Below are 25404 nucleotides of genomic sequence, written 5' to 3'. Positions count from 1 at the left end.
GTGCTCCTACAAAAACATTAGTGTACTATCCCTAAAGTTCTATGTCAGTACCTAGGGGGATGACATACTTCTAACAACTAACACTATATATGAATGGTAGTTTCTCTCCCAAATGATCAGGAATGAAACACGATTAATAATGCCACAGCGCACACAATCAGCTCATGTGACTACACTTACACTGCCCGACCCTCCCCAGTGCTCTTTCCTTCATTATCCACACAATTCAGAACAACTAAACTTACATTTCCTACTCTTTTTAAGAAAAAGTGTTGGAATATAAACAATGCACAAGCCACATGCAGTCAGTAGATTTGTATACAAATTCAGCATAGCTGCATTATAATTTAAAAAGCACTTCTTGCAGCCATACCAGGTAATCAAGTGCTCAAGAGGCACATGGAGCTAGTGACTGCCCTACTCAACTCTGAGTTCAAAGCCTGACTCAGAATTTATTGACTGAGGGTACCTGGCAGGTCAGTTCACCTCTTTGTAACCATATCTGTCCAGATGGAGAATAAAAATAGTACCAATTACCATAGCTTGTTTCCAGTATTCCTAGAGCCTGACAGATAGAGCTGAGCCCTGTTCCTGGAGCCTGACAGAGAGTTGAGCCCTGTTCCTAGAGCCTAACAGATAGATCTGAGCCCTGATCCCGGAGCCTGACAGAGAGTTGAGCCCTGTTCCTAGAGCCTAACAGATAGAGAGCTAAGCCCTATGCCTAGAGCCTGACAGACGTGAACAGGAACCCAATGACTTTCATTTCCAGCAAGTTCCCAGCTGTTCCAGCTGGACTTGGGTTGAGAAGTAATAAATTAATAGATAAACTGAGATTTAGTGTGATAACTCATAAAGGAGAAAAGGTCATAAAAATATCTTTAAAATGCAGGGAAAGTTAAGAGTCATTTAATTTAATGATCTTTAATCATGTCTGTAGAAGTACCTTAGGAAGGAAAAAAACCCTTTTGGGTATGTTCTTTAAGATACCAACACTTGGCCAGGCAGTGGTAGCGCACACCTTTATTCCCAACACTCAGAGGCAGAGACAGGCAGATCTCTGTGAGTTTGAGGTCAGCTTGGTCTCCATAGAAGAGTTCCAAGACAGACTGGGTTACACAGAGAAACCCTATCTTGAAAGACCAAACAAACAAACAAAACCCCAACACTTTCAGTGGGATTAAATTAGAGCTTCTGGATGAGACTGAGATTATCAATAATTAAGACACTTGGCCCAATAAAATCAGACAGAGCTGGGGTACAGCCTGGAAGTAAAGCACACACAGGCACACATGAGGTCCTGGGGTTATTTAAAAAAAAAAAAAAAAATCAACACATAAGCTACAAGGACAGCCTCTCAGGGTCCACCAGTCTTAGACTATAAGGAAGGCATGGGACTTGGGGATGGGCATGGCAGTCCCAATAATGCCTTTTTATCTGCCCATATTTTGTTAGGATTCATAAGTCTTGGATCTCGAAGGATTTGACTTAATTTCCCAATTTGGGTCTTGTTGCAAATACATTTGACTAAATAGTCACCATACATTTTGGATGTGGTAACGTGGCAAGGTTTGAAAACCCCGATCTAATAGCCAGAGGATGACAGAGAAGCAGAGACAGCGGAGGAAGAAGACAGAGCATAAGCAGAGGAGGAAGAGCTGCTGTGAAGGAAAGACAAAGAATACCCATCTAAGAGTACACTGGAAGACATTTTAAAAGAAATCTTAGGCCAAGCGACATGCATGCGTCCCGAAACCTGTCATACGTTACAAACCTTCCGTGGGAACACCAAACTGAAAAGCGTTTCCAGTTCTAGTGTCACACTGTTATAAACAAAGAGCAACAGCTGGATCCGACCGCCCTGCTGGTGCACTGGCTCTTTTAGAGTCCAGCCTGTGTCCATTTACACAACAAGCATGCCATTTCTCCAGAAAACGGAGTAAGACTGTCATCAAAGGGCTTTCAGGACTCACTTGGATGAGGTAACTTAGGAGTTGAGATTTTGTAAGTCATCTGTAAGTAGCTGACAGTATAAAGCTCTAGGTGTTGTTCAAGGTGACTATCTAAGGAGGACAAGGACTGGACTCCATTCCCAGCAATGCATGAGAAGAACTAAAGTGCAAAGCAATCAGCAGATGGGGTCTCTGGAGGGCAGGAGAGCTTTCTCTTGTAGTTTTTGTAACTTTTGGAAATCGCTCTGATTTGTGCTGCTGTCTCAGGCTTACCAAGTGGAATGCTTTACTATCAGGTTTAACTTTATGCTTTTCCATATACTTGATAAGGCTGCAGTTGGTGTACCTGAAAGAGAAACGCCACGAAACATCCACATTAGATCAGAGCTGAATTTTACATCAGCTAATAGCTTCCCACACACAACTGTTTTCATCAAAACCAATATGGAACACACATCGAAGATGCTCTAAGCAGCATAAAATAGCAGCCTTAAGCCAATTTTATGCTTCATTCAATCTCCACACTAGTCTTTGGATGTTTTTGTTTTTTAAGATATAGTTTCATGTAGCTCAAGCTGGCCTCCAACTCTATGTAGCATGACCCTGAAGTTCTGACCTTCCTGCCTCTACTTCAAGTGCTGAGATTAGAGGTGTGCACTACCATACCCAGCTATAATAATGACTTGTTGATTTTTTTCTTTTTCTTTCTCTTGAGACAGGGTGTCAAGTATCGCTGGTTTCAAACTCACTACAAAACTGAGCATGACCTTGAACATCTGGTGCTACTGTTGGGATTGCAGGCATGTGCCACCAAGTCCAGTGCTGGGGATCAAACCCAGGGCTTCATGCATGCAAAGCAAGTGCTCTACCAATTGAGCCACACTAGCCACTCCAGGAGTGGGAACCAATGATGGAATTCAAGACAATTTCATGACTACATCATGGATAGCACTTTCCCCATAGGAATGATTATTTCTTAATAATTATTTTAAATAACATTTGTGCTAGTGTAAGGTTAAAATTCATTTGTTATATGTGTAAGTACTGGACTTTGCCTACCCCGGTCTTATAGCTAAGTCAAGTGAAACATTCACTTCCCCCTTATTAATACTTGCTTTCAATTCTATACACTTTTTATCTTCAAAATGAGAATTAACAACTTAACAGCATTTATGAGTAAGTAAAATTCTTCAATAAGCTTAAGTGAATGCTGTGGCATGCCGAACATCTAATTTTATTATGACTATACTGGAAAAGTTAAAAATCAACAAAGTGTCCATTTTCTTTCCAACTTACGTATTTCTTCTGAAATCTTTCATTAATGTTGAATGTTCGGGCATCTTTTTTATATCTTCCCAATCTTTATCTGTGAAATACATTGATAAATGTTTATGTCGCCTAGGATCTAAGTCTCAAGAATGCTAACAAAGGTTACCTTACTCTGACCACTTTCTAAGAGCCTGGCTCTCACAGGAAGTGCTCAGCTATAGCTACATCCTGAGCTGTAAGGACAAGCCGTAGCCTTCCAGCTCTACATCTACTCAAGTGTCAGCCTACACCTGTTGCTCTCTTCCACTATGACCTGCCAGTAGCATTCTATCACTAAAAGGAAATGGATCACAAATAGATATTTGCTACTAAATAGTCCTATTTCTATTAGTAAAGCCACTTATTTTTCCTCATTCATCAAATTTCTTGGTTCCATCAGCAAGCAGTATCTTTACCTGAGAAATCTAAGATCTTTTCTCTGACTGGCTCATCACACTTTTCTAGACAACAGCCCTCCTTTCATACTCTTAAGGCTCCTCCTCCTATTACTAAGGCAAATGGTGGGACACAGCACAGATCCCGGTACCTTGGCTACTCCCAGTATTCCTGTTCAATACAGTGTGAGCCACGGAGACAACACCGACGCTCCAGTTAGTCCGAGGCAGCATAAGTGCTGTGGACGTAGGCTGACTAAGCTGCCCCTTCCGAAGCTGTCAGTGGCTGTTATCCAGGATCTGCTAGGTGCAGACTGTACCAGGCAGCTGGGAATGCTGGTTATGTATCTTCTACAGACATCACCTGGTGTAAACTAAATATATACTTGAACTTTAAAAGGGAATTTTCTCCTCAACTACTTATTTGCTCCAATTTCTCTGCTTTGCCAACTTCTCAAGCTAAAAAGTCTTAGGCTAACCATTTAGTTTTCCCTCAATAATATACTTTTTAAAGAACGTTATATATATCGACCTTACTATGTCATTACGGCTGTGGTACTGTTACATGCGACTGATTTCCTGACTTCAGTTAGCCACTCTCACTGAAATTTTTAATGTTCCACAGCCACACTAACCTTTCTGAAGCAGAGGACAAACTCTGCCCACGATTCAAGTGTCTATTACGGATCCGAGTTCACTGCTTGCTTTTTCTGGCTTCTTGTTACCCGAGCCATCTTAACTATTAAACCCATGCCAAGCATCACCCCTGACTGTGGTCCTCGTTACTCCCAATCAGTCCCATATCTCCTTCCCACGGGCCTCAGAAATAGTAACTAACTTGGATACAAGAAGGAAGAAGTAATTCCTCTCTAGCCACTCAAGCCATGTCTACTCTCACAACATCCTAACTACGTAAATGCTTAAGAAGGCAAGAATCGATGTCTAGTGTCTGTCTGTCTAATTTGGTTGTTTTGAGACAGGGACCCTCCATTATGTTGCTCTGTCCTGAAACTTGCTACGTATATCAGGCTGGCTTGAACTCACAGAGATTCACCTGCTGCCGCCTCTGAAGTGCTGGGACTAAAGGTGTGTGCCACTATGTCAACTCATTTTACTCAAGATAGAAACTGGATCACATTAGCACCCCAATGTATAATGAGTAAATGAAATTCTTATTCCAATGAGGTCTTCCCCAAACTATTGGGTGATTCTGGAGAAGGGAAGTCTGTGTACTTGTTCTGCATTTGCTGATAATTAACAACCTACCAGGAACCATGGAATGAAAGCTTCCAGGTAGCTCTATCAGTCTTAAGCTGTAGTGACCTAAAGAGCACCCCCAATAGGACATGATTTCAATCACATACTCGACTAGCCAACATCATTTAGGTGCTTTCCACACATTTTTATTATTCTGGACCCCTGGGCAGTTTTTGGTGGCTGGTGAATTACTGTTTTGTAGTATAACTAGGATCCAGGATGTACCCAGAGAGATGTTAACTCCAGAGAGGGGAACACCCATACATTTTCTCTCTGCTATAAAATCCATGCCTCTTGACTTTCACTCACATCCTGGCTGTTTTACAAAACATTAAAATAATAATAATGATGACAGAGTGAGAGAGCAGAAGAGCTGTTATTCCACAGGATGTGGTTCTGCACAGCACTCTCCGGAACCATAACCTTCAGCCTTTGTACTCAAGCAGCAGCTCTGAGATGTGCTGCCAGAAAAAACCTTCTACTGCTTATTTTAGTTTACACTGGCAGGAATAAAAGGTATCAAGTTAATTGCTAACCTAGCCTTTGTACATATCTCATCATCTCAAATACCAAACAACAAAACAAAACAGCAAACCAAAATGAAACAAACAAACAAAAATCTCATTGAATTAAAAAAACTCCTAAGTATTTTAATGCTAATATTTGAAATCTATGCATTTTGCTATTTCTGTGATTCTTTGAAACATGAAAGTTATAAAAAACTAAGAATCATGTAATACAAGCTTTCATAAGCCAAAAACACAGCCTTTCCAGAGACACCAAACAACAGTGATTGAGAACAAACGACAAAAGCAAGCTGTACCTGCAGGGAATCCCATTACATTGAATATTCTGTCCAGCTGGTCATGGTGATAAGGGTTACTAGTTTTGATGTCCTCTTGTCGACAGTGAAATATTGGTTCTGACGTTAGTAGTTCTGCAAATATACACCCTATAGCCCAAATATCTTTAAAAGAAAAAGAAAAGAAAAACAAAAACAAAAACAGGAAAGAGAAAATAAAAAGGAAAAAGGAAAGGAAAAAAGAAAAAGGAGGAAAATAAAGTGCTTCTTTCCAAAAGAAAATACATTTTTAATTTAATGGGGAGTGTTCTTTTTTCTCTGTTTCTTGCACATTAATAGTAATCCCTGGGCAAATATAACCACTAAATACCACAGGACCCTGTAAATACACTCCCACCCACCAAGCTTTCATTCCTATGATATCTCATCCACCCAGGGACTTCGTAGAAGCCTCTGTTTATTTGCTGGATCTAGGTGAGTTCTAAATGCTTCAAACATTATCATTGCTATACAGTCTGCATATGGAACATGGGGACCACAAACAAATGAAATTAAAACAAAACGAACAGAAAATCCACATGACCCTTGAAACTGGGCACTTGCCAGAATACAGGAATTTTTTTTCATGATAAAATAATTTTATCTTGTTTATTTACCTGCTAAAGTCTATTAAGTATCATCTGTGCTAACACTAACAAGAAAGACAAGTATTCTATCTCATTTCTTTATGCTACAGCAGCAGCAGCACCTTTGCAAAGTTAATTAGAACACAAGAAGAAAAAACCAAACCTATCTTCAAAATGGGTATGCAGGCTAAAAATTAGCAACAATTATTTACAGCAGACAAATTGCAAAGTAAATTTCTTTCATTCACAAGACATGAGTTCACTTTCATCCATACCAAATTCGTTTGTGCTCCAAAGAGCTATTAACAGAGACAAGATCTCTATGTCTTCTTAGAGCAGGAAGCCGCAAGCATCCTTGGCACATAGCTCCTTTGAGGGTGCTGTCTCACTTATATATTTAGTATAGTGTTGTGCACACTGCAGATGCTCAACAGGTGAGTTCTGAATGACCTACACAAAACCTGGGGCAAATGTGAATGACCACAGGGGCAAATTACAAAACTCATTCTATACTGAAGCTGACAACTCAGGCACTTGAGAAACTATTACTTAAGCAGGAAATGAGGGGAAAAAAGTGTTAATTATGAGAATTTCTAAATTTCAACACTGGAACATTTATTACAATTATGATTTTTTAATATTTTCATAACAAAATTCTCGTATTATATATAAATTATCACATTTACATTTTGGAGTGACAAATTAATCTTGCATAAGGATTCATAATTTGACAATGATTTTTTTAATCACATAATTTTTCATATCAGAAAACAAAGAGGGTCAATACTATCATATAGAAAAAAAGTTGTATCGAGAAACAGATTGAGCTATTTTGTTTGAGTATCAGAGGGTACACAGGAAAGCTAATAATTCTTTGTTTTATATATTTAGCTACCGCATATGAATTTGTTCATGTTAACCACTTCATGGACAGGTGAGCTTAAAAGGATTAAGAAATGGGAAATGAATCCTTTTGCACATTTAAAATTCAACTCATAATATACTCCCAAGACAGTAATGATTCACCCGGTTAGTTACTAAGGATCGTGTTTCTCCGTAACAGGTACCCTCTTTTGAAGGAAAAGCACGCTGGGCAGAACAACAGCTGACGGACCGTGATGACTGAAGCCTGGCCATCTCTAACCTTACGACTGCGTCTGTCTCCTGTCTGCCAGTCTTCTAACCCTTCACCTTCACAGTCTTGATTTAATCACCAACCACAAACTCTAGTCAGATGACTGGATATTTATCCCTAAAACTTCCTAAGTCTTTCCAGAAGGTCCCTCTTTTCCTTGCTCATATGCTTCAAAATAAGCCGAACTCACGGAAGGCTCTCTCGTGCCTGTTTAGCTGCCTGCCTAACTCCTTCCCCGAGAAAAGCCCAGCCACTTCTCCAGCACCTGTGTGTAGCTGTGTGTAGCTAGTCAGATGCTGCACCTGTCCCCCACAAAGACGGGGGTGGAAGGGTCTGTTAAACACGTCAATCAACACTTCGACTCTGACAGAAGGAAAATAAGTATCCCTTCTTTCCCTGTTTTGCCTCATGCAATGAGTGCACACTCAGCCACTGGAGGAGGAGCACTTGGGCTCAACTGTACACTTCAGTAAAACTTTCAGTTCCGGTGACAGTTCACTGGGGACTGATCATACCTCTCCTTCAGTTTTCTCCCTAACACCGAACAAACAAAACTGAAAACCCAAACACTCAAGTCTTTGTCTCCTAGATAACATGCTCACTAAGCCCATTCTTTTCTCTCTGGTTTAATGATTCAGCTTCCAGTGCTGTCCACATGGACGAATGTGCATAGCACTGAAATCTGTTTGTAGTGGAGTTTGGGAATTTGGCAGTTTACCATCATCAAGCAGGTATTTCCTTGCCCACTCTCCTCTTCAGTTTAACAAAATCTGCCGAATCCCAGCACGGACCCCCCCTTCTGAATGACACTATGAAGATGGACAGGAGCACATGCTCTAAGTGCTGTGAGTTTAACTCCAAGGGCACTGCAGCTGCTTACTCTTTAGCTACCAGACAGCGAAGTCCAAATGCTAGATAGTGTTCCCAGCAGGAATCTTTAAATGGTGTGGAGAATTTGAGTACTTCACTGAACAAAGCCTTAAGTTACCAATAGAGGTGAGGAGTAGGAATGAAACTATGAAGCAGAAACTAGAGCTCAAAGTTTCCTCTTAATACTACCTCACTTTTATTTAAAAATACTGAAAATGGCAAGTGTATGATCTCTCAGATATAAACAACAGCTAAGAAAGACACCTATGTTATAGCTCATTGAGGTGATGTGTTTATAGAAATGAAGTGCTCTCCAAAAGGCACTGTGGCTAAATCAGGTATGCACAGGCAGGGATCACCACTGCTGAAGAACTAGCACTGGCCTTGATTCCAGTCATCTGTAACCAAGTCAGTTCCCTATGTGACTCCTACTGCAGAAGGCAAACATTTCTACAGAAAGCCATACAACTCTGAGAGCTGATGGTGACGCCAGCATTGGACTCCAGCACTTTCACAGGCACCGAAGGACAAGATGGCGTGTCTGACTGAACCTGCTCTCCAGGTGTCAGCAGGGAAGCCCACCATTCCTATGGGGAGCCACTTGCCACAAAACTGACAAAATCCCTGTGTATATACTTCTCCTTTCCTCCCGGGGAGGCTGAAAACAAGGTCCAGAACTTGCATTCATATTCAAGTTTATGCACTATCTCCCCATTTTTGTGTAGAGGAGGAGGGAGGAGAGAAATAAATACAATTAAAGCTGTACTCTCTCAAGTTGGATAGGCAATTAAAACTGCTGGACTATAGAAAGGGAGAAAAAGATGAAGTCTCAGGTGCTCCGTACACTGGGGGCTAACCTTGGGTAATCACACCACTATGTGTACAATCTAAGATCCTACCAAAAGCAACAATGCTTTGAAATATTCAATTCTTTGGTAAGGAAAAAATAACTATCATAGTAACTGAGAAAGCCATCTTCAATGTGTTTTAAGAGAATTTTCACAATATTCAAATGTGTTTAGATAACAGCACATATTCAAAAACAGTTAATAGTTTAAATATTTTTTCTATTTTTTCCCCTGGTTTTTAAAAAGTAAATATTTTGGAATAATTTTAGATTTATACAAAGCTGCAGGTAGGAAGATTTTTCACATCTGACTTATCTTGATAATTGTTTCTCTATAAAATAAGACGTGACCTCAAAGCAGCTAAGAACATTAGCGAACATAAAGTTTTTGCTAAGAAGCTAGACATGATGGATTCAAGATTAACTCAGAGGATGATGGCAACATCCCTCCCATTTCCATCTGGAGACTACACAGAAATATGAGCAAAATCTTAACAAATATAAATCCATAGTTTTAGACAAGATAGGTTCACCTGTCAACAGAGATGAAGCGCTAGCAGGCTGTGGCAGACAACAGTAAGGTGAGGTCTGTTTGGTGGATTCTAGATACTGTTTGGTGCAAAGCTGACAAGAAGGTAAGATTGTGGCCAGGTGGTGGTGGTGGCGGTGGCGGTGGCGGTGGTGGTGCATGCCTTTAATCCCAGCACTCAGAAGGCAGAGGCAGATGAACCTCTGTGAGTTCAAGGCCAGCCTGGGCTACAGAGTGAGCTGCAAGGGGTAACTCTATTTTGAAAAACAAACAAACAAAAAAGTTGAGAATGTGATGAGGGTGAGGGAGGAAGGTTATCTCAGATGGCATGATCCAGGAAGCTCTCTGGAGAAGACAGTATTTTGACTGAAGGTACACAGATGCAGCAGATGTTTCTGGACCATAGAAGGCAGATGAAAGAGCTCGAAAAAGACCTCGGTCAACAGCATGGTGCCTGAGCAGCACACAAAACTGAGCAGTCCTACAAAACTCTATGGACATGTCAAACTGGGAAGGACTATTGTTTCAACACCTAGCTGCCCCTTCTCTCCACTGTCCACCAATGCCTTCAGATGCTGGATATACAGCAACTGGGCCAAAAGCCAGGAGATTCTTAAATCTGACTGGCTTCAGAAGAGACTCTCCCATTCTGGCATCTGGTCTCCCTGGGGATGACAGCTGACTGTTAAAGAACCAGCAAAGCATAATCACCACCCTACGTATCCCATGATCCAACAGAGTACCCAGGGGTTACCTAAGTAATCAAGGGACACTTACAACAGAGAAGAAATGAAATGCAAATGGAAAACAGCCCGGGAAGAAAACACAGGTTCTTTCCTCAGGTTGCTGAGGAGACAGCTGACATTCAGACTGAGCGTGTTTACTAACAGCAGCCCACAGACTTCCAAAGCAAGAAGAGGGGAGTGCTGGAAGAAACTGGCAAGAAGCAACTTCCTCACTACTACAAGAACATGGCTTCAAAACAAAAGAGAACACAGAGGGCACCTACAGACAAGAAATGTCCTTCACGGGTGTGGTGACCAAGATGAAGATACAGAGGTCCGGACTTCCTGCTACATCTGCAAGTAAAACTGCTTCAAGAAGTGCCACAAGAAAATGTCCGTGACCCTGTAGCCTGTAGCCTGTCCCTCAGCCTGTCCAGGCTCCAGCCCCCCAAAATGGATGTGCAGACAGGCCCTGAGTAAAACAGTGAGCTTCAGTGTGCTCAAGGCTTCAGGGTTAGTGGCACTAAGAAGCAGGTCCATAAGCTTTGAAAGGACCACAGTACAATTATCTTCCAACTCAACAAAAAAGACCAGACAGGTAATAACTCAGGGCACACTGCAAACCACAAACAAATGCTGCAATCCCTGTGTTCAAAGATACTAGAAAAGCTTTTCTTCCCAGAAACTAATACAAGATGCCACGAAAGATTCATAGTCAGACAAGGAGCAACTAAGAAAGGCAGAAAAGTGCACTGGAAAACACCAAGAGGCTCAGCATCTCCTAACACTATATTTAGGAAGAGAGAATAAAGAAAGTCTGAGGGGAAATCAAAAGACCATATACTTTAAGAACTGCCCAGACATATTCGACATGAGCTGAATGACTGTGTCCAGAAAATCACTGTCAAATGTGGAAATGAGAAATGGCATTTGTCTTCAGAAAGGGACAAGCCTAGGTGATCCACAGTAACCTGAGAAGTCTGGCTTGAGACTGGATTAGACACACTTCTACCTAAAGGCAAAAGAAGTATCAGAGCACAACTTGATACCTGTGACTCTAAACCACCAAGTAAATAAAGGTCTTTTCCAGAAATACTACCAATTAGACAATTTACCTCTAAGATAAGATTTCTTTCTTCCAAAGAAAGCCGCAGGAGGAGGAAATAAAAGGTACAATCACAGGATGCAGAAAGCACAACAGTCTAGAGGAATAAAAAGGAAACTGTCTCAGGGAGGTGTGGGGAGGCCGAGGTTACACGGCACAGGGAAAGTGGCTGCAAGCCAAAGGCCATCAACAGGAAGGAGAGGCAGGCCCACTACGGAACAGTACCTCACAGTGACGCTCCTCAGTAGGATGAGGCAGACAAAGGGCTGTGGCCCTGCTCCACCCGCTGTACCATGGAAGCTATCGACAACTCGCAATGGCAGACAGCAGAGGAACCGAGAGAGCTGCTGTGCTGGGACACCACTAACCCAGCTGACAACAGGGACACGGGAAGCAAGAGAACCACGCTCCTAACCCTGAGAAAGCCCTAACTCCCCAAGTGTGCACATCTTCCTTCTTTAATTTCGGAGGTACCTTTTAGATGTTAGCATTTCTTTTGGTGGCAGAAAGAACATTTGTATGAAATTCCAGAACTTAAAATTTTTATTTTCTCTTTTCAAATAAAATTAAAATTTTTACTCAAAACATTCTGAACCTTTTTTGTAAAGAGACGTGTGCAATTCCATGCTCCTGGGTACTAATGCATATATATACAGGTGGTGGAATTCTGGGTTTTTGTTTTTAGAATTTGATCTATTACTTGATTTAAACATGTACAAAAATGTCTCTTTCACAGAAAAAAATTTTTTTTAAGTATTGTAACTTTAATTAGCCCTACTCACCAATTGCTTTGGTATAATGTCGTGCTCCAAGGAGTAATTCTGGAGCTCGGTACCAGAATGTTACAACCACTGGATCCAAATCTGCTAAAGGCTTCAAAGGTGAATTAAATAATCGGGCAAAGCCCATGTCAGCTGTAACAACAAGAAAACCACGTAAGTAAACAGATAGGTCTACTTTACTTACACAGTCCCATTTGCCAGTGTTATTTATCAAGAGGTGCTCAGACCTGGAACAATGGATAAAGCACCTTACTGCTTTTACCGACTGAAATGTGAAAAAGCTTGAGATCACAGTCTTTTTGAATAAACTGTCCCTGAGCTCTTGAACTGGCTAATGACGAGCTCTGTTGCCAGACCTTTGGGGTAAGGCTGCTCCTCTGGCAGATTTTTTTCAGAGGGCCACACCTCTGGGGTTGGGACAGGTTGGGCCATTAAGCTGTCAGGCACAGCAAAGTGGGGCTTTCCGCTGTTTGCATCAACAAGCGTACTCACTGCCATCTCAGAGCTGACAACAGTATTTAATACTATCTTCTCATCTATTTGGCCAGAGTTTCACTAACTTAAAACTCATGGCACTTTTTAAGTTGGAAAATGCTTTATTTCAGTCTTATGCTTTTTCACATGAGATGGAAGTTCAAAAGATCACAAACCCAAGCCCCCAAGTGGCCCTAAAGAGAGTTCCTGACACAAGTACCATGCTATCAAGCTACTTAGGTGCAGACTCTGCCCTGCTAACCCACACTCCGAGGCTTTGCCTCTGTACAACATCACATGCAGGGTCACGCCACACAAAGACTGTTTAGTTCTGTTCTAACAGAGTTTTAATGAAGCAAATTCTCCTTTAACTGACAGCTGTGGATGGGGAAAGCCCAAATTTGGCAAAGAATAAAAACCTTGAATCAGATTATCAAATGTTTCCTTTGAAATGTGAATGCCTGAAGACACAGTATCACCCAAACCTTTTAACAGCACTCACAATTATATAGAAGTGTAATTCTAAAGGAGTTCGTAAAGGTGCCATGCAAAATCTTCTAAACCAGATGATAAAAGACACATTTAAAACTGCTCTTTGGCTGGGACTAGTCTATTCTGCATGCCCTGAACTGGCATTTGAATTAGACACGTGACACCAGATTAAAGAGATCCCTTCAGAAGCTCATCTAAGGCCAAAAGCATTTGGTGGCCCCCAGATGAGCACTGACAGGGTCAGACATCAACGACAGCTCAGGGTACACCAAAGTGCATCATCACATGTTCTCACAACTAAGAATCTGCAAAGTCTGTGTCATGAAAAAGTTTATTTGCTGGGCAGTGGTGGCGCACGCCTTTAATCCCAGCACTCGGGAGGCAGAGACAGGTGCATCTCTGTGAGTTCGAGGCCAGCCTAGGCTACCAAGTGAGTTCCAGGACAGGTGCAAAGCTACACGGAGAAACCCTGTCTTGGAAAAAAAAAAAAAAAAAAAAAAAAGTTTATTTAAAAGTGGAAAGTGAGCTCTGAGAGGCTCAGAAAGGAGGATGAGGAGAGGTGAAGAAGGGCCAACCGAGTTTCACTGGCTGGTGAGGACAGGGATACAGCTACAGGTGCCGCTACTTCAGCGGTTCTCAACCTGTGGGTTGTGACCCCTTTGTGGGTTGAATCCTTTTACAGGGGTTGCCTAAGACCACTGGAAAACACAGATATTTACCTTACAATTCATAACAGTAGCAAATTAGTTATGAAGTTATAACGAAAATAAGTTTATGGTTGGGGATCATGTAAAGAAGAGAACTGTATTACAGGGTCAGAGCATAAGGATGAGAATCTCTACCTTGCATCAGACATTGCAACAGAAACTACTGTTGTGTTCTGTGTTCTTATACTTCTCTATCATAACTACATTAATGTATCACTTACTTGTCTTCTACCCCCAAAACCAAATAAACCAAACATAAGTGACAAACACTGCTTAGCAAAATGACAAGGAGAGAAGCAACCAGTTAGGACAGATTCAGCTGTCCTTACAGACTGTCACCCCGGAGAGGTCTGATGCAGAGGACAGCATAGCACATCAAGATGCAGAATGCCATGAATGCTTTTGCTCTTCGACAAGGCCTGGCTCAGTCCTGCAGGTCGAGAGCTGTGCCTTGATCGGCTCCTTGGCTGGAGGGCCGGTACTAGTGCTTGTTCTCATTAACCTGGCTAAAGGGACTGAGGGAGGAGCCAAAGCAGCCGGGGACAGAGGCTGCTTATCTAGGGTGGGGTCTGGAGAAAGCCTGTGTGGCTTATTTTACAGCTACAGCTCTTCATTCTCTAAGGATCGTCTGACACCTGGGGGGAGGTTTTCCCTTTTATGTACACTCCTTTGAAATGTTTTTGACATCTGGAACTATGACTATGTACATATTGACATAGAAAACAGCTGCCTACAACAATTTTAAAAGTGCACTGAACTGTGACATATCAAAGATGTAACATACCGATTTTTACTCTTCCTCGCTCAGGACCTTCACCCATAACTAAAATATTAGCAGGTTTCTGTGGAAACAAACAAACAAACAAATCTTTTCAATAGACAGCAGTAGTTTTCTTTTAAATAGACAAATGTTAACATAACATAAATCTACTTAAATAAAAACTTGTACTAACAAATTAAAGTGAAATGTAGGAAGCCACGTAAGAAACTGTATGTGCACCCAGCAAAGCCGCACACAGGCCCCAGTGCAGCAGCAGACAGCTTAATCAAGAGGTCTTCACCGTGGAGCACTGGAAACTTACAATGCTGAGGTTCTCTCTTTTTTCCCTTTTTTGAGACCGGATCTCATGATGTAGCCCTGACTAGTCTGGAACTCACTATGTAGACCACGGCAGCCTTGAATTCCCAGTGATCTGCTGGTCTCCATCTCCCACTTTTTGTTTTTGAGAGTATTACTCTGTAGTCCTGGCTGGCCTAGAACTTAGGATGTACACAGCCTGGCTTTGAACTTGTGGTGACTCTCCATGTCCTCCTGAGTGCTAGGATTCTGGCAAGAGTCACCAGGTCTGATGCATAGTTTCAATTACTTAAAAAGTTCTAAGAATTTAAGAAAAATTAATCCCCACAGATCATTGAATACAAAGTAGCAAACTAATTACAGGCAAAAATTCACTGGCTACTCTGTTTGGGAAGCCACAAGACTTCCACCTATGTTTAATATACAGAAATCTAATATGGTCTTTTTCTAAACAAGTTGGCACAGTAATTTTTCATTAACAACAGTTTTGAGGTTTTTGTTTTTAAATAAAAGAGAAGATAAAGTTTAACATGAGATTCTGCCAAAGGGGAACTTTGGTTTTAAACTCTAAAAACCATAGCGGACTGTCACAACCTGTTCCAAGTGGCATTTGAGAGGCAGGGAGGAAGGCAGCGGCATTTGGCTTCTCCCTCAAACCTTACCCTGCTGCCCTCCCCACTGACACAGCTTCAGTTTACCAATCCAACAAAGGGAAGTGAGGCTGGATTGGGATGCCTCTCCAATAATAATCTAAACAACTTGAAAAATCCAATTAGAGGGGCTGGAGGGGTGGCTCAGTGGTTAAGGGCACTGGCTGCACTTTCAAAAGACCTGGGGTCAGTTCCCAGCACCCACATGGCAGCTCACAACTGTCTAACTCCATTTCCAGGGAATCCAACACCCTTATACAGGCAAAACTCCAATGCACATGAAATATAAATAAATAAACCATTAGAAAAATCAAAATAAGAGACTTTTATGAAAGCTGTTAAAGTGGCAACCACTTCACAGGCTCTGCAGCGTCACTGGAGATGGCTGCAAGGCAGTCACAACAGTCTACTGTCCTACTAAGCCCCAAAGGTCAAAATTAGGTCTTTTGAAGAGGCTAAAGGGAAAACAGCTTCGGCTGCTGCTGCTGAAATGGCAGGCTATGGTTCCACCATAGTTCCACCAGGTTACAAGTTCCTGTTCCAAGAGGATGTGACTCAGCACCAGAAACAAATGACTAAAGATCAGTGCAGGCCCTGTCACCACTCTGGATCCCTCCTAACGGGATTCTCAACAGTCAAGGCAGAGAGTTCTTCAAACAGTGCGTTTTGCTATCATCGTCGTCATATTTCATTCCACAAAGAAATTCTGAGATCCTCATCCTCATCATGATTATCATCATCATCACAGTCCCCCCTGGGGCAGCTGGTGGAGTGCCAAAGTGAGTGTACAACCGAACTAACAGTGTGCTAGTGAGCCCGGTGCACTGGTGCTGCCCAGAGGGTGGGACTGCCTTCCTACACTGCAATAACCAGTCAGCGATGGGCAGTCTTGTGGAGCTGGGCAGTGATTCCATTCAGTGAGGGAAATTCTGGCCCTCAACTCACACCACAGGTCCCTGACCACGAGTGGAATTCTCTTCTTGTGGTTCTAAGCCTCCTGATGCATGTCTTCTCCTTAACCTTACTTTGAGTTTCTTCTCATCAAACCCATTTTCTGTCCCATTGCTAGGGTTGTCTTTCTAAAAGACAAATGTGATTATGTCACCTCTGTCCCTGAGATCTTCTCCAGGAGCATGGAAAATACTACATGAAGACTAGGAGAAACAGACCACAAAATGATGCAGACTGGGATTAGAATCAGGGGTTATTTATTCGTTTTAGATAGGATCTCATGTATCCTAGGCTGTCCTCAAACTCATTAGGTAGCCTAGAATATTGTATTTCTAATCCCCCCCCATACCAGGCTTATGTGGTAATGGGCACGGAAGCCAGGACTTTGTGCACATTGGGCAAGCACTCTATCAACTGAGTTATATCCCAACACCAGAACTAGTTTTGTTTGTTTGTTTGTTTTTAATTTCTGTGAATAAAAATTAGGAGAACAAAAGTGTTAGAGTAACAGAGAACACAAATTGTTTTCTAAAAAACTCTTAGATAATTATGTGTTGTTGCTACTAAAACATTTCTGAAGCCGGGCGGTGGTGGCGCAAGCCTTTAGTCCCAGCACTAGGGAGGCAGAGCCAGCCTGGTCTACAGAGCGAGACCCAGAACAGGCACCAAAACTACACGGAGAGACCCTGTCTCGAAAAACAAACAAACAAATCTGCATGGCTAGAGAGGTGGCTGAGTGCCCAGCCAGTTTATTTTTATTCTAAACTGATTGGACTGACCAAGTTTTGAACCTGAGTTTAAAAACAGCTATGGAATAGTTTCTTATGTCAAGGTCTGGCATTTGTGTTAGTGGCCAAATTTCTAGAAATAATTTTTAAAATTATTTATTTTATGTGTATGAGGTTTTATCCCCCTGCGCGCGCGCGCATGTGTGTGTGTGTGTGTGTGTGTGTGTGTGTGTGTACACACACATATAAGTGGGTAAGGACATGTCTATATATATGTACATGTCTGGTGCCCACAGAGGTCAGAAGAGGATCTTGGATCCCCTGGAACTGGAGTTATAGATGGTTATAAGTCACCAGGAGGGCACTGGGACTCAAACCCTGGTTCTCTCAAAGAGCAACAAGTGCTCTAAACCAATGACCATCTCTCCAGCCCTTAGTATTACAATGTTCTTTGCTAGGTGACTCCCTATCTGGTTATGATCCGAAACCAGTCTTGGGCTAAAAGCCCGCTCAGCCAGTGTTTTAGTTTTTCTCACAGTACTTTTTTTTCCCTAAACTTTTACCCAGGCTGACCTTGAACTCCTGGGTTCATAGGATCCTCAGGCTTAACCTCTCAAGTAATGGGACTATGGTGTGCAGCTTGTAGAGTGACTTATTTTTAAAGTTGTTTAGACTTACTTGGACATGTTATATCTGCTGTGTGTGTGTGTGTGTGTGTGTGTGTGTGTGTGTGTGTGTGTGTGTGTAGCGGGGGAGGGAGGGAGAGAAGGAAGGAAAGAAGGAGAGAGGGACAGAGGGCGTGGGGGAGAGGGAGGGAGAGGGAGAGGGAGAGGGAGAGGGAGGGGGAGAGAGAGAGAGAGAGAGAGAGAGAGAGAGAGAGAGAGAGAGAGAGAGAGAGAGAGAGAGAGAGAGAATAGCTGTGTTGCAAGACTAGCTTTGGCAAACCCTTGATATTAGTGTTTATAGTCAGTACTGAGGAAGCCTCCAAAAGCCGACTTGACAGGTGACTTCCTACTTTTGCCTCTTGGGTGCTGGGATCACAGGCATGCTCAAGCCAGTATTTGTATTAATAATGAACCTGATTTAATAAAACAGAAAGTTCAGTAAATCCTTGGCTATTATCAAAAGGATATTTTCAAGGTGTGTGTACCAATTATCCACCTTACCACGTAGTTTCTTTTGGGAAGGCGGAACATTCCACCAATTAACTGGTCAAAGTCGTAACATTAGAAATTTACATACATGTGTTTCATACATCACTGTCACCATTTATCAACCTTACTTCAAAGGCACAGAAACTATAATGGACTATGAATTGTATTTGTTCTGATAAGTGTTTCATCTGTATGTAATGCTAAAAGCTGTGTGGCTTATAAACAGAGTCTGAGAGTAAACATCTTATTACCACATATTACCACATACATCAGCATCATATGTAGCTACATTAAAAAATTGTAGACCTCAAATTAAACCCAAAATTTAAGTTTTAGCTGACAGGAAGTACTAACACTTTTTAAAATGTAGTCTTTCACCCCAAAAGCAAGGTTTGAGAGGTTGGCACCTGAACAGCGACCAGCTTTAAGGGGGCCTGCTGTGCTAAGTGTCCAGATAATGGCTCTAGGACCCGTGTACCTGGGAGACACAAGACAGCTAGATGCTTAAAAAGAGCAAGGACATCACAAGAAAAACCAGAGAACCAACTAACCTGGGTTCATAGGAGCTCACAGAGACTGAACTGACAACCAGCGAGCCTGCATGGGACTGACCTAGGCCCTCTGCATATATGTTACAGATGTGTAATGTGGTCTTGTGGGACTCTGAACAATGGGAGCAGGGGCATCTCTGACTCTTCCATTGGCTTTTGGAACCCTACTACTGATACTGGATCGTCTTGTCCAGTCTGAATACTGGGAGTGCTTAGTCTGACTGCAGCTTGATGTGCCATGTTTGGTTGACATCCATGGGAGTGGGAGGCCTGCCCTTTCCTGAGAGACATGGAGGAGGAGTGGACAGGATGGGGGGGGGGGTGCAGAAGAAAGGTGGTGAAGAGGAACTGGGAGGAGAGGAGGGAGAGGAAACTGCTGTTGGGATGTAAAAGAAATAAATATTTAAAAAAAAAAAAAAAAAAAAAGAACATTAGGGACCTCTCACTCCAAGGAAGGAAGCCACAAGAAGAGTGCTGCCATATGAAGAACATTCTAGATGCATGACTAGCCAGGCAGTGTGATGTATGTAGGAGGATAATGGAGTGGAGCACAGGTCCTTATTGTAGGGGCTACATTAATACTGTTCAGCATTGCTGCAAGCAGTGGTATTTGTCATTATTATTTGGACAGTATCTACAGACAAAAGATTTTTGTTGCCTTTTGTTAAGGTGCTCTGGTCTTCCAAACTCCTCCTCCTCCTCTTTTTTTTTTTTTTTTTTTTTTTTTTTTGGCTTTTCCAGACAGGGTTTCTCTGTGTAGTTTTTGGTGCCTGTCCTGAATCTCGCTTTGTAGACCAGGCTGTCCTGGAACTCACAGAGATCCGCCTGCCTCTACCTCCCGAGTGCTGGAATTAAAGACACCGCCGCCCGGCCCCTTTCTTCTTGAGATGGCTTTACCAGAGCCTTCTGAGAGAACCCACTCTTTACTAGCCCAAGTCACAAAGAGTATTTCTACACTGCAGAAGATCCTCACCAAGCGAGGCAGGGAAGACAAGACTACCGCATGCTCACACACCACCTATGGAGAGATTTCTGTACAGACAACAGGGAAAGTGACCACCATAAATACATTTCCTGGTTGAAGCCAGCTATTGATCAACTCACCAAATCCCTGTGCAACACCCAGTTGGCATGAAGATAGTGAATCCCATCCAGGATCTGGTACAACAGTGACTTCACCATTCCCCGAGGTAACTGAACTGGCTTCTTGTTGGCTTTTGAAGCTCTGTGAAACTTAATTATATGCTGAAAGAAAGAAAACAGCACAAGAAGCTTTATAAACAAGAAAAGGCAGTGTCGCGATCACCCGAGAACTGAGAACCTGTACTACAGCCCAACAGAACTAGCACACACACAGGAAGGACATCCTAACAAGCAAGGTCGCTCCATGTATAGATGGAAGAACATCTCAGGAAATGAAAGAAGACAGAGAGGCAGGACCTAGGGTGCTCTTCATTTTAAAATATAATTAATGTTAATTACATCTGGGGCACTATGGATCTGTTTATCTGGCAGGAATTTCCAAGAAAAGAACCATTTTTTTCCTATAAAGATTCAATAAAAAGGGGGAAAGACAAAATTCTGACTGACTGAACAGCACAGGTGTGGCACCAATTTCTGACACTCACGGGTTATGAAGAGCAATCGGATGTTTCAATAAAACACCCAACATATAGAAACTAAAGAAATGATAACAAGTAGATAGCCAGTTCAAGCTGGATATACCCCGAAACATAAAGGATTCAAATGAGGAAAGAGCCTGCCTGGTAACCTGCAAAGCTTTTCCTGTACAAGTGACTAGACAACTAGAGAGAAATAAAGTACAACTTTATCAATTAAAACACTTTGCTAATAAATGTACAGGAAAAGGTTTCTTCTTTTCCATGTTTCAAGCTCTCGATGATCTTTTTTTGTTTGTTTGTTTTCTTTTTGAGACAGGTTTTCTCTGTGTAACAGCTCTGGCTGTCCTGGAACTCACGCTGTAGCCCAGGCTGGCCTCGAACTCACAGAGATCTACCTGGCTCTGCCTCCCAAGTGTTGGGATTAAAGGCGTGCACCACCACCGCCTGGCCGATGATCTTCTTTATTGTCTGTATAACACCCGTAAATTTCAGGACCATCTCAGGTCAGCTCTGCCTCCTACACCACTGCACACTCATCTCTAGCACATACTACACAGGGGCTTTTCATCATTAAGTAGATTCTTGTGGTTAAAAAGAAAAAGAGAGTAGAAGTGTGATGCTCAAATGCAGGCTAACATCTGTTTTTCTACCTGATGTTTGTTATACAGACTATCGAACAGAAGGAAGAACTAGTAAGCTGTGAACCAAGGAGCTGGATTTCCCAAAGAGGAAAATGTAGCAAAACATCTGAAGTGAAAAGACAAACGTACTCATTGGTGCATACCTGTTTGCATTTGACAACAGCACCAGGCTACATTAAGTTTCTTCTCAGTTTTATACCTCAGATATTATTTAATAATTTAAATATTTATCACCTACCCTAAAATGTGATATCAAGTCTGTGTCAATAAGAAGAAAATCCACCGACTCTCCAAATGTAATAAAAATAGGTTTAATCAGAGAGCACATTAAAGAACTAAAAGCTTCAAGCTTCCCGGAATAAAAACCAAGTAGAGGAGGTAAGATAACTGAAGGTGTATTTTTTCAGGTCACGCTTCAAATAGTACAGTGATTTTTCTAAAAAATAAAATATTTTAAAAACTATAAATCAATAAAATCACATAGCATGGGAATTTCTTGCCTGTATATTCTTCATATTCCAAGGCTAAAAAACCAAATGCACAGTACACAGGCTATAAATCTAAATGATCTTCAAAGCAACTCTTAAGTATAACTTCTGCTGCCTATGTCTGTCAATCCACACATAATATTCCAATTAAAGTAGGAAAAAAAGTAAAGTTGTAAGTTTTAGGGAAATGAGCTGTCCTGTTTTTATTAAAGTAATGTTAAAAATATTCATTTGCCTTCAGTAAGTACTAGTAAAATAATGAAAAAGGCAATGATGAATTACTTATACACATCAAATGCTATGCAATGTAGCTTCTATGTAAAATGCTTGTCATGTCACACTGAATACGATATATAAGTTCTGTCTATGTCCTCAGACATCCGCCCCTTCTGCTCTCACGTCCTATATGGTGTGACTCACTGAGTTTAATTAAGGCTGGCTGCATGAACATGGGTGACAGACAGTAAGGCAAATGTTGATAAGATGCATTTACAGTCTTATCAATATAGTATGAATCTTTCCTGGTACGGGCTAAACCAGTAAACGATAATTACTCATTTGAGAAATCTTCAATACACAATTTGGGTCTAAATATGTAAAAATGCCATAGGCCAAACAAACCTAAGAAACAAACCCACAAAAGATAGCGCAATCTATTTTTGCACTAATCTTGTTTTGTAGTGTAGCAATGATTTTTCTCTATGCAAAAGTATGCCAATTCAAATAGTAAAACATATTATTGCCAATGAAAATGGAATACATTATATTAAATATCAATTGTGAGTAACTAAGAAATCACTAATAAGATTTGACATTTAGCTCATACAGCTTGTAACAGCTTCTATTCCTAACTATTAGGAGACTTTCCTAGCATTAAAGGACAGGGGTGGGGACAGTAGTTAGACCTGTCTATCCTTTTATAGCATGCTTACCCAACAAGTACTATTTCATTTTAAATTCCTTCACACTACAAAATAAAGGAAAATATGTCCTTTCAAAACCTTATAGCGGGGCTGGAGAGATAGCTCAGAGGTTGAGAGCATTGACTGCTCTTCCAGAAGTCCTGAGTTCAATTCCTAGCAACCACATGGTGGCTCACAACCATCTGTAATGAGATCTGGCACCCTCTTCTGGCCTGCAGGCAAACATGCTATATATATCATAAATAAATAAATCTTAAAAACAAACAAACAAACAAACAAAAAACCTTATAGCAAACAGGGTCACCTTTTAAAATCAACTCTGTAGTTAGGAAACAATGTTCTGAGTTGTTCACACTCCTTATTTCTTTATTGTCTGTTACAAAGGACAATGCGCCAGAATCAAAAAGAAATACTGGCAACCTCCCTAGTCTGAAGACCCAAAATACTTCGACATTCAAAACTTTCTGAGAGCTAACATGATTTCACACCATGAAACATTTTTTCATATTCAAAATTATAACATTGTATGAAATTTCCTTCAGGCTATATGTATAAGGTAAAAATAAAATTAAAACACAAGTGACTTTCAAGTTTAGACATGAGTTCAGCCTCTAAGATGTCTCATTAAATATATGCAAATAAATACCCCCACACCTGAAACACTTCTGCTTCGTAGCCTTTTGGTAAGGTGATTTCTAGTCTAATACAGTGGAAGCTAACTGTTCAGTGACTTTCAAGCTGACTGAAAACAACTGCCCTGTCTACCAGCAGTCCACCTTACCCAGAGGTCATGTTCAGCATAGTCAAAGAGAAGCCATACTTTCCGATCAGCATGAGACAGAAACACCTTCTGAAGAGAGATGACGTTGGGGTGCTTAAGCTCTCGAAGTAACTATAAAACAAAGGAGATTCATTCAAAATTTAACACAAAGATAATACAAAAAAAAAAAAAAAAAAAAAAGAATCATACCAAATTAGGTGTGGTAGCACACACATGTATACAAGGATTATGAGCATGCCCTGCTACCACCATGGCAGGCATTTCTACCTGGCTGCAAGGAACTGAACAGAGGTCTTCGATGATGAATGCTGAAGTAGAAAGACCACCTGAAGCCCAGGAGTCCACAGCCAGCTTGGACAACAAAACAGGGCTCCATCACAGACCCCACCCATCCACCCAGCAGCAATTTAAAGGCCACAAAGCCAGCGCTTACTAATGTTAAGCATTCGATCAATTTAACATTTGAAAAAGTGTGATTGCTACACAGGTGCTTTGTGACAGAAAAACCTGCAGGGAAAAAAAAATACTGAAAAGAGGATATCAGTAAATCTGTCATTTGTTGCTTGATTGGTGATTTTAATTTTTTATCAAAATTACAATCTTAGCCATTTTTAAATCTACAAATTGGTGGCATTAAATATATTCAATGCTGTAGAACCATCACTACTATAAACTTTCACCATTCCAAGCAGAAATGCTTTATCTATCAATGACCCAGCTCTAGGTAAACTCTACTACCTGTCCCTAAGGGTTTCTATGGTAGACACCTAGTGGTGTTGGGTTCTCATAACACCTGTCTTTCTCATTTGTGTTGACAGGCATGTACCTGTATTCCCGGTACTGAGGAGGTGGCAGGAGGAGGACAACTTTGGGTATCACTTTTGAGGTGCCACCCATGTGACTGATTGGTTTTTATGTGTATTCATGTGTATCTGTGTGTCTGCTACATGTGCAGGTGGCCATGCAGGTGAGAAGTGGGAGCCGGATCCCCAGGAGCTGGAGTTATGAGCAGTTGTGAACCACCTGATTTGGATGCTAGTGATCAAACTCACTTCCTCTAGAAGAGCAAGTGGCAAGTGCTTAGTCACTGAGCCGGCTTCCCCAACTTGTTTACTTAGTCATCCACCCACCCACCCACCCACCCACCTGCTTACCTATCTATTTGAGACATGTTCTCTTATTGTCCTGGAGTCTGCCACACAGGCTAGGCTGGCTAGTGAGCCCCAGGGATCCATCCATCCCCACCTCCTCTGCAATGGGACTACAAGCACTGGCATGTACTACCATGCCTAGCTTTTTTTGTAGAGTCTAGGGATCAAACTCAGGACTTTGAAAGCACCCTGCCTCATACTTAGCCTTTTGTGTCTGGCTCATTCACTCAGTATTATCTTCAAGGTTCATCCTTGTTGCAGCATGTAGCAGGTTTTTTTTTTTTTTTTTTTTTCCTTTTTATAGTTGAAAACATTCTGTTGTATATAGAGACATTCCTCAGCTTATAACAGACTTACATTCTGTTAAGGCCACCCTAAGTTAAAAAATATCATCATCAAAAATAAATATATTTATTAAGCCAGACATGGCAGTGCATGCCTATATTCCCAGAGCTGGTCAGTGGAGACAGGTGGATCCCAGGGACTAAACTGGCCTTTAGTAGAATTTCTTTTTTTCATTTGTGAAGAACTGGTTAGTCTTTACAAAATAAAATGTTTAAATGCATCCATACTAGCTTTATTCACAGAAACCACTTGTTTTTCCAATTTTACCAATGGAGAAAATTTTTAAATTTTTTTGAGTATAGGTCTACTTTGAATATATCATTCACTATAAATTTGAT

General features: G+C 41.4%; 1 protein-coding gene across 9 annotated transcripts in view; it reads right to left on the bottom strand.

The window, feature by feature from the left end:
* The window catches only part of Cdk8 (cyclin dependent kinase 8), a 65684-nt gene that overhangs the window by 4150 nt on the left and 36130 nt on the right, over positions 1-25404 (bottom strand). For 4 of the 9 annotated variants that reach the window (XM_037198509.1, XM_028862060.1, XM_028862059.2 and 1 more), the window contains exons 3-9: positions 23571-23681; positions 20220-20360; positions 14788-14845; positions 12331-12462; positions 5733-5876; positions 3246-3315; positions 2223-2295 (exon numbers count right to left, since the gene is read on the bottom strand). In XM_037198509.1, coding sequence (XP_037054404.1) covers positions 2223-2295; positions 3246-3315; positions 5733-5876; positions 12331-12462; positions 14788-14845; positions 20220-20360; positions 23571-23681 — 729 coding nt within the window. Of the gene's footprint in view, positions 1-2222; positions 2296-3245; positions 3316-5732; positions 5877-12330; positions 12463-14787; positions 14846-20219; positions 20361-21616; positions 21815-23570; positions 23682-25404 lie in introns of those variants that run through there. The other 5 variants (XM_028862064.2, XM_037198507.1, XM_028862062.1 and 2 more) reach the window with 5 other exon arrangements.

This window comes from Peromyscus leucopus, chromosome 23 (assembly GCF_004664715.2).
Source record: "Peromyscus leucopus breed LL Stock chromosome 23, UCI_PerLeu_2.1, whole genome shotgun sequence".
NCBI lineage: Eukaryota > Metazoa > Chordata > Mammalia > Rodentia > Cricetidae > Peromyscus > Peromyscus leucopus.
The sequence above is the reverse complement of the archived record's forward strand: the minus strand, read 5'-3'. Positions and strand labels throughout refer to the sequence as shown.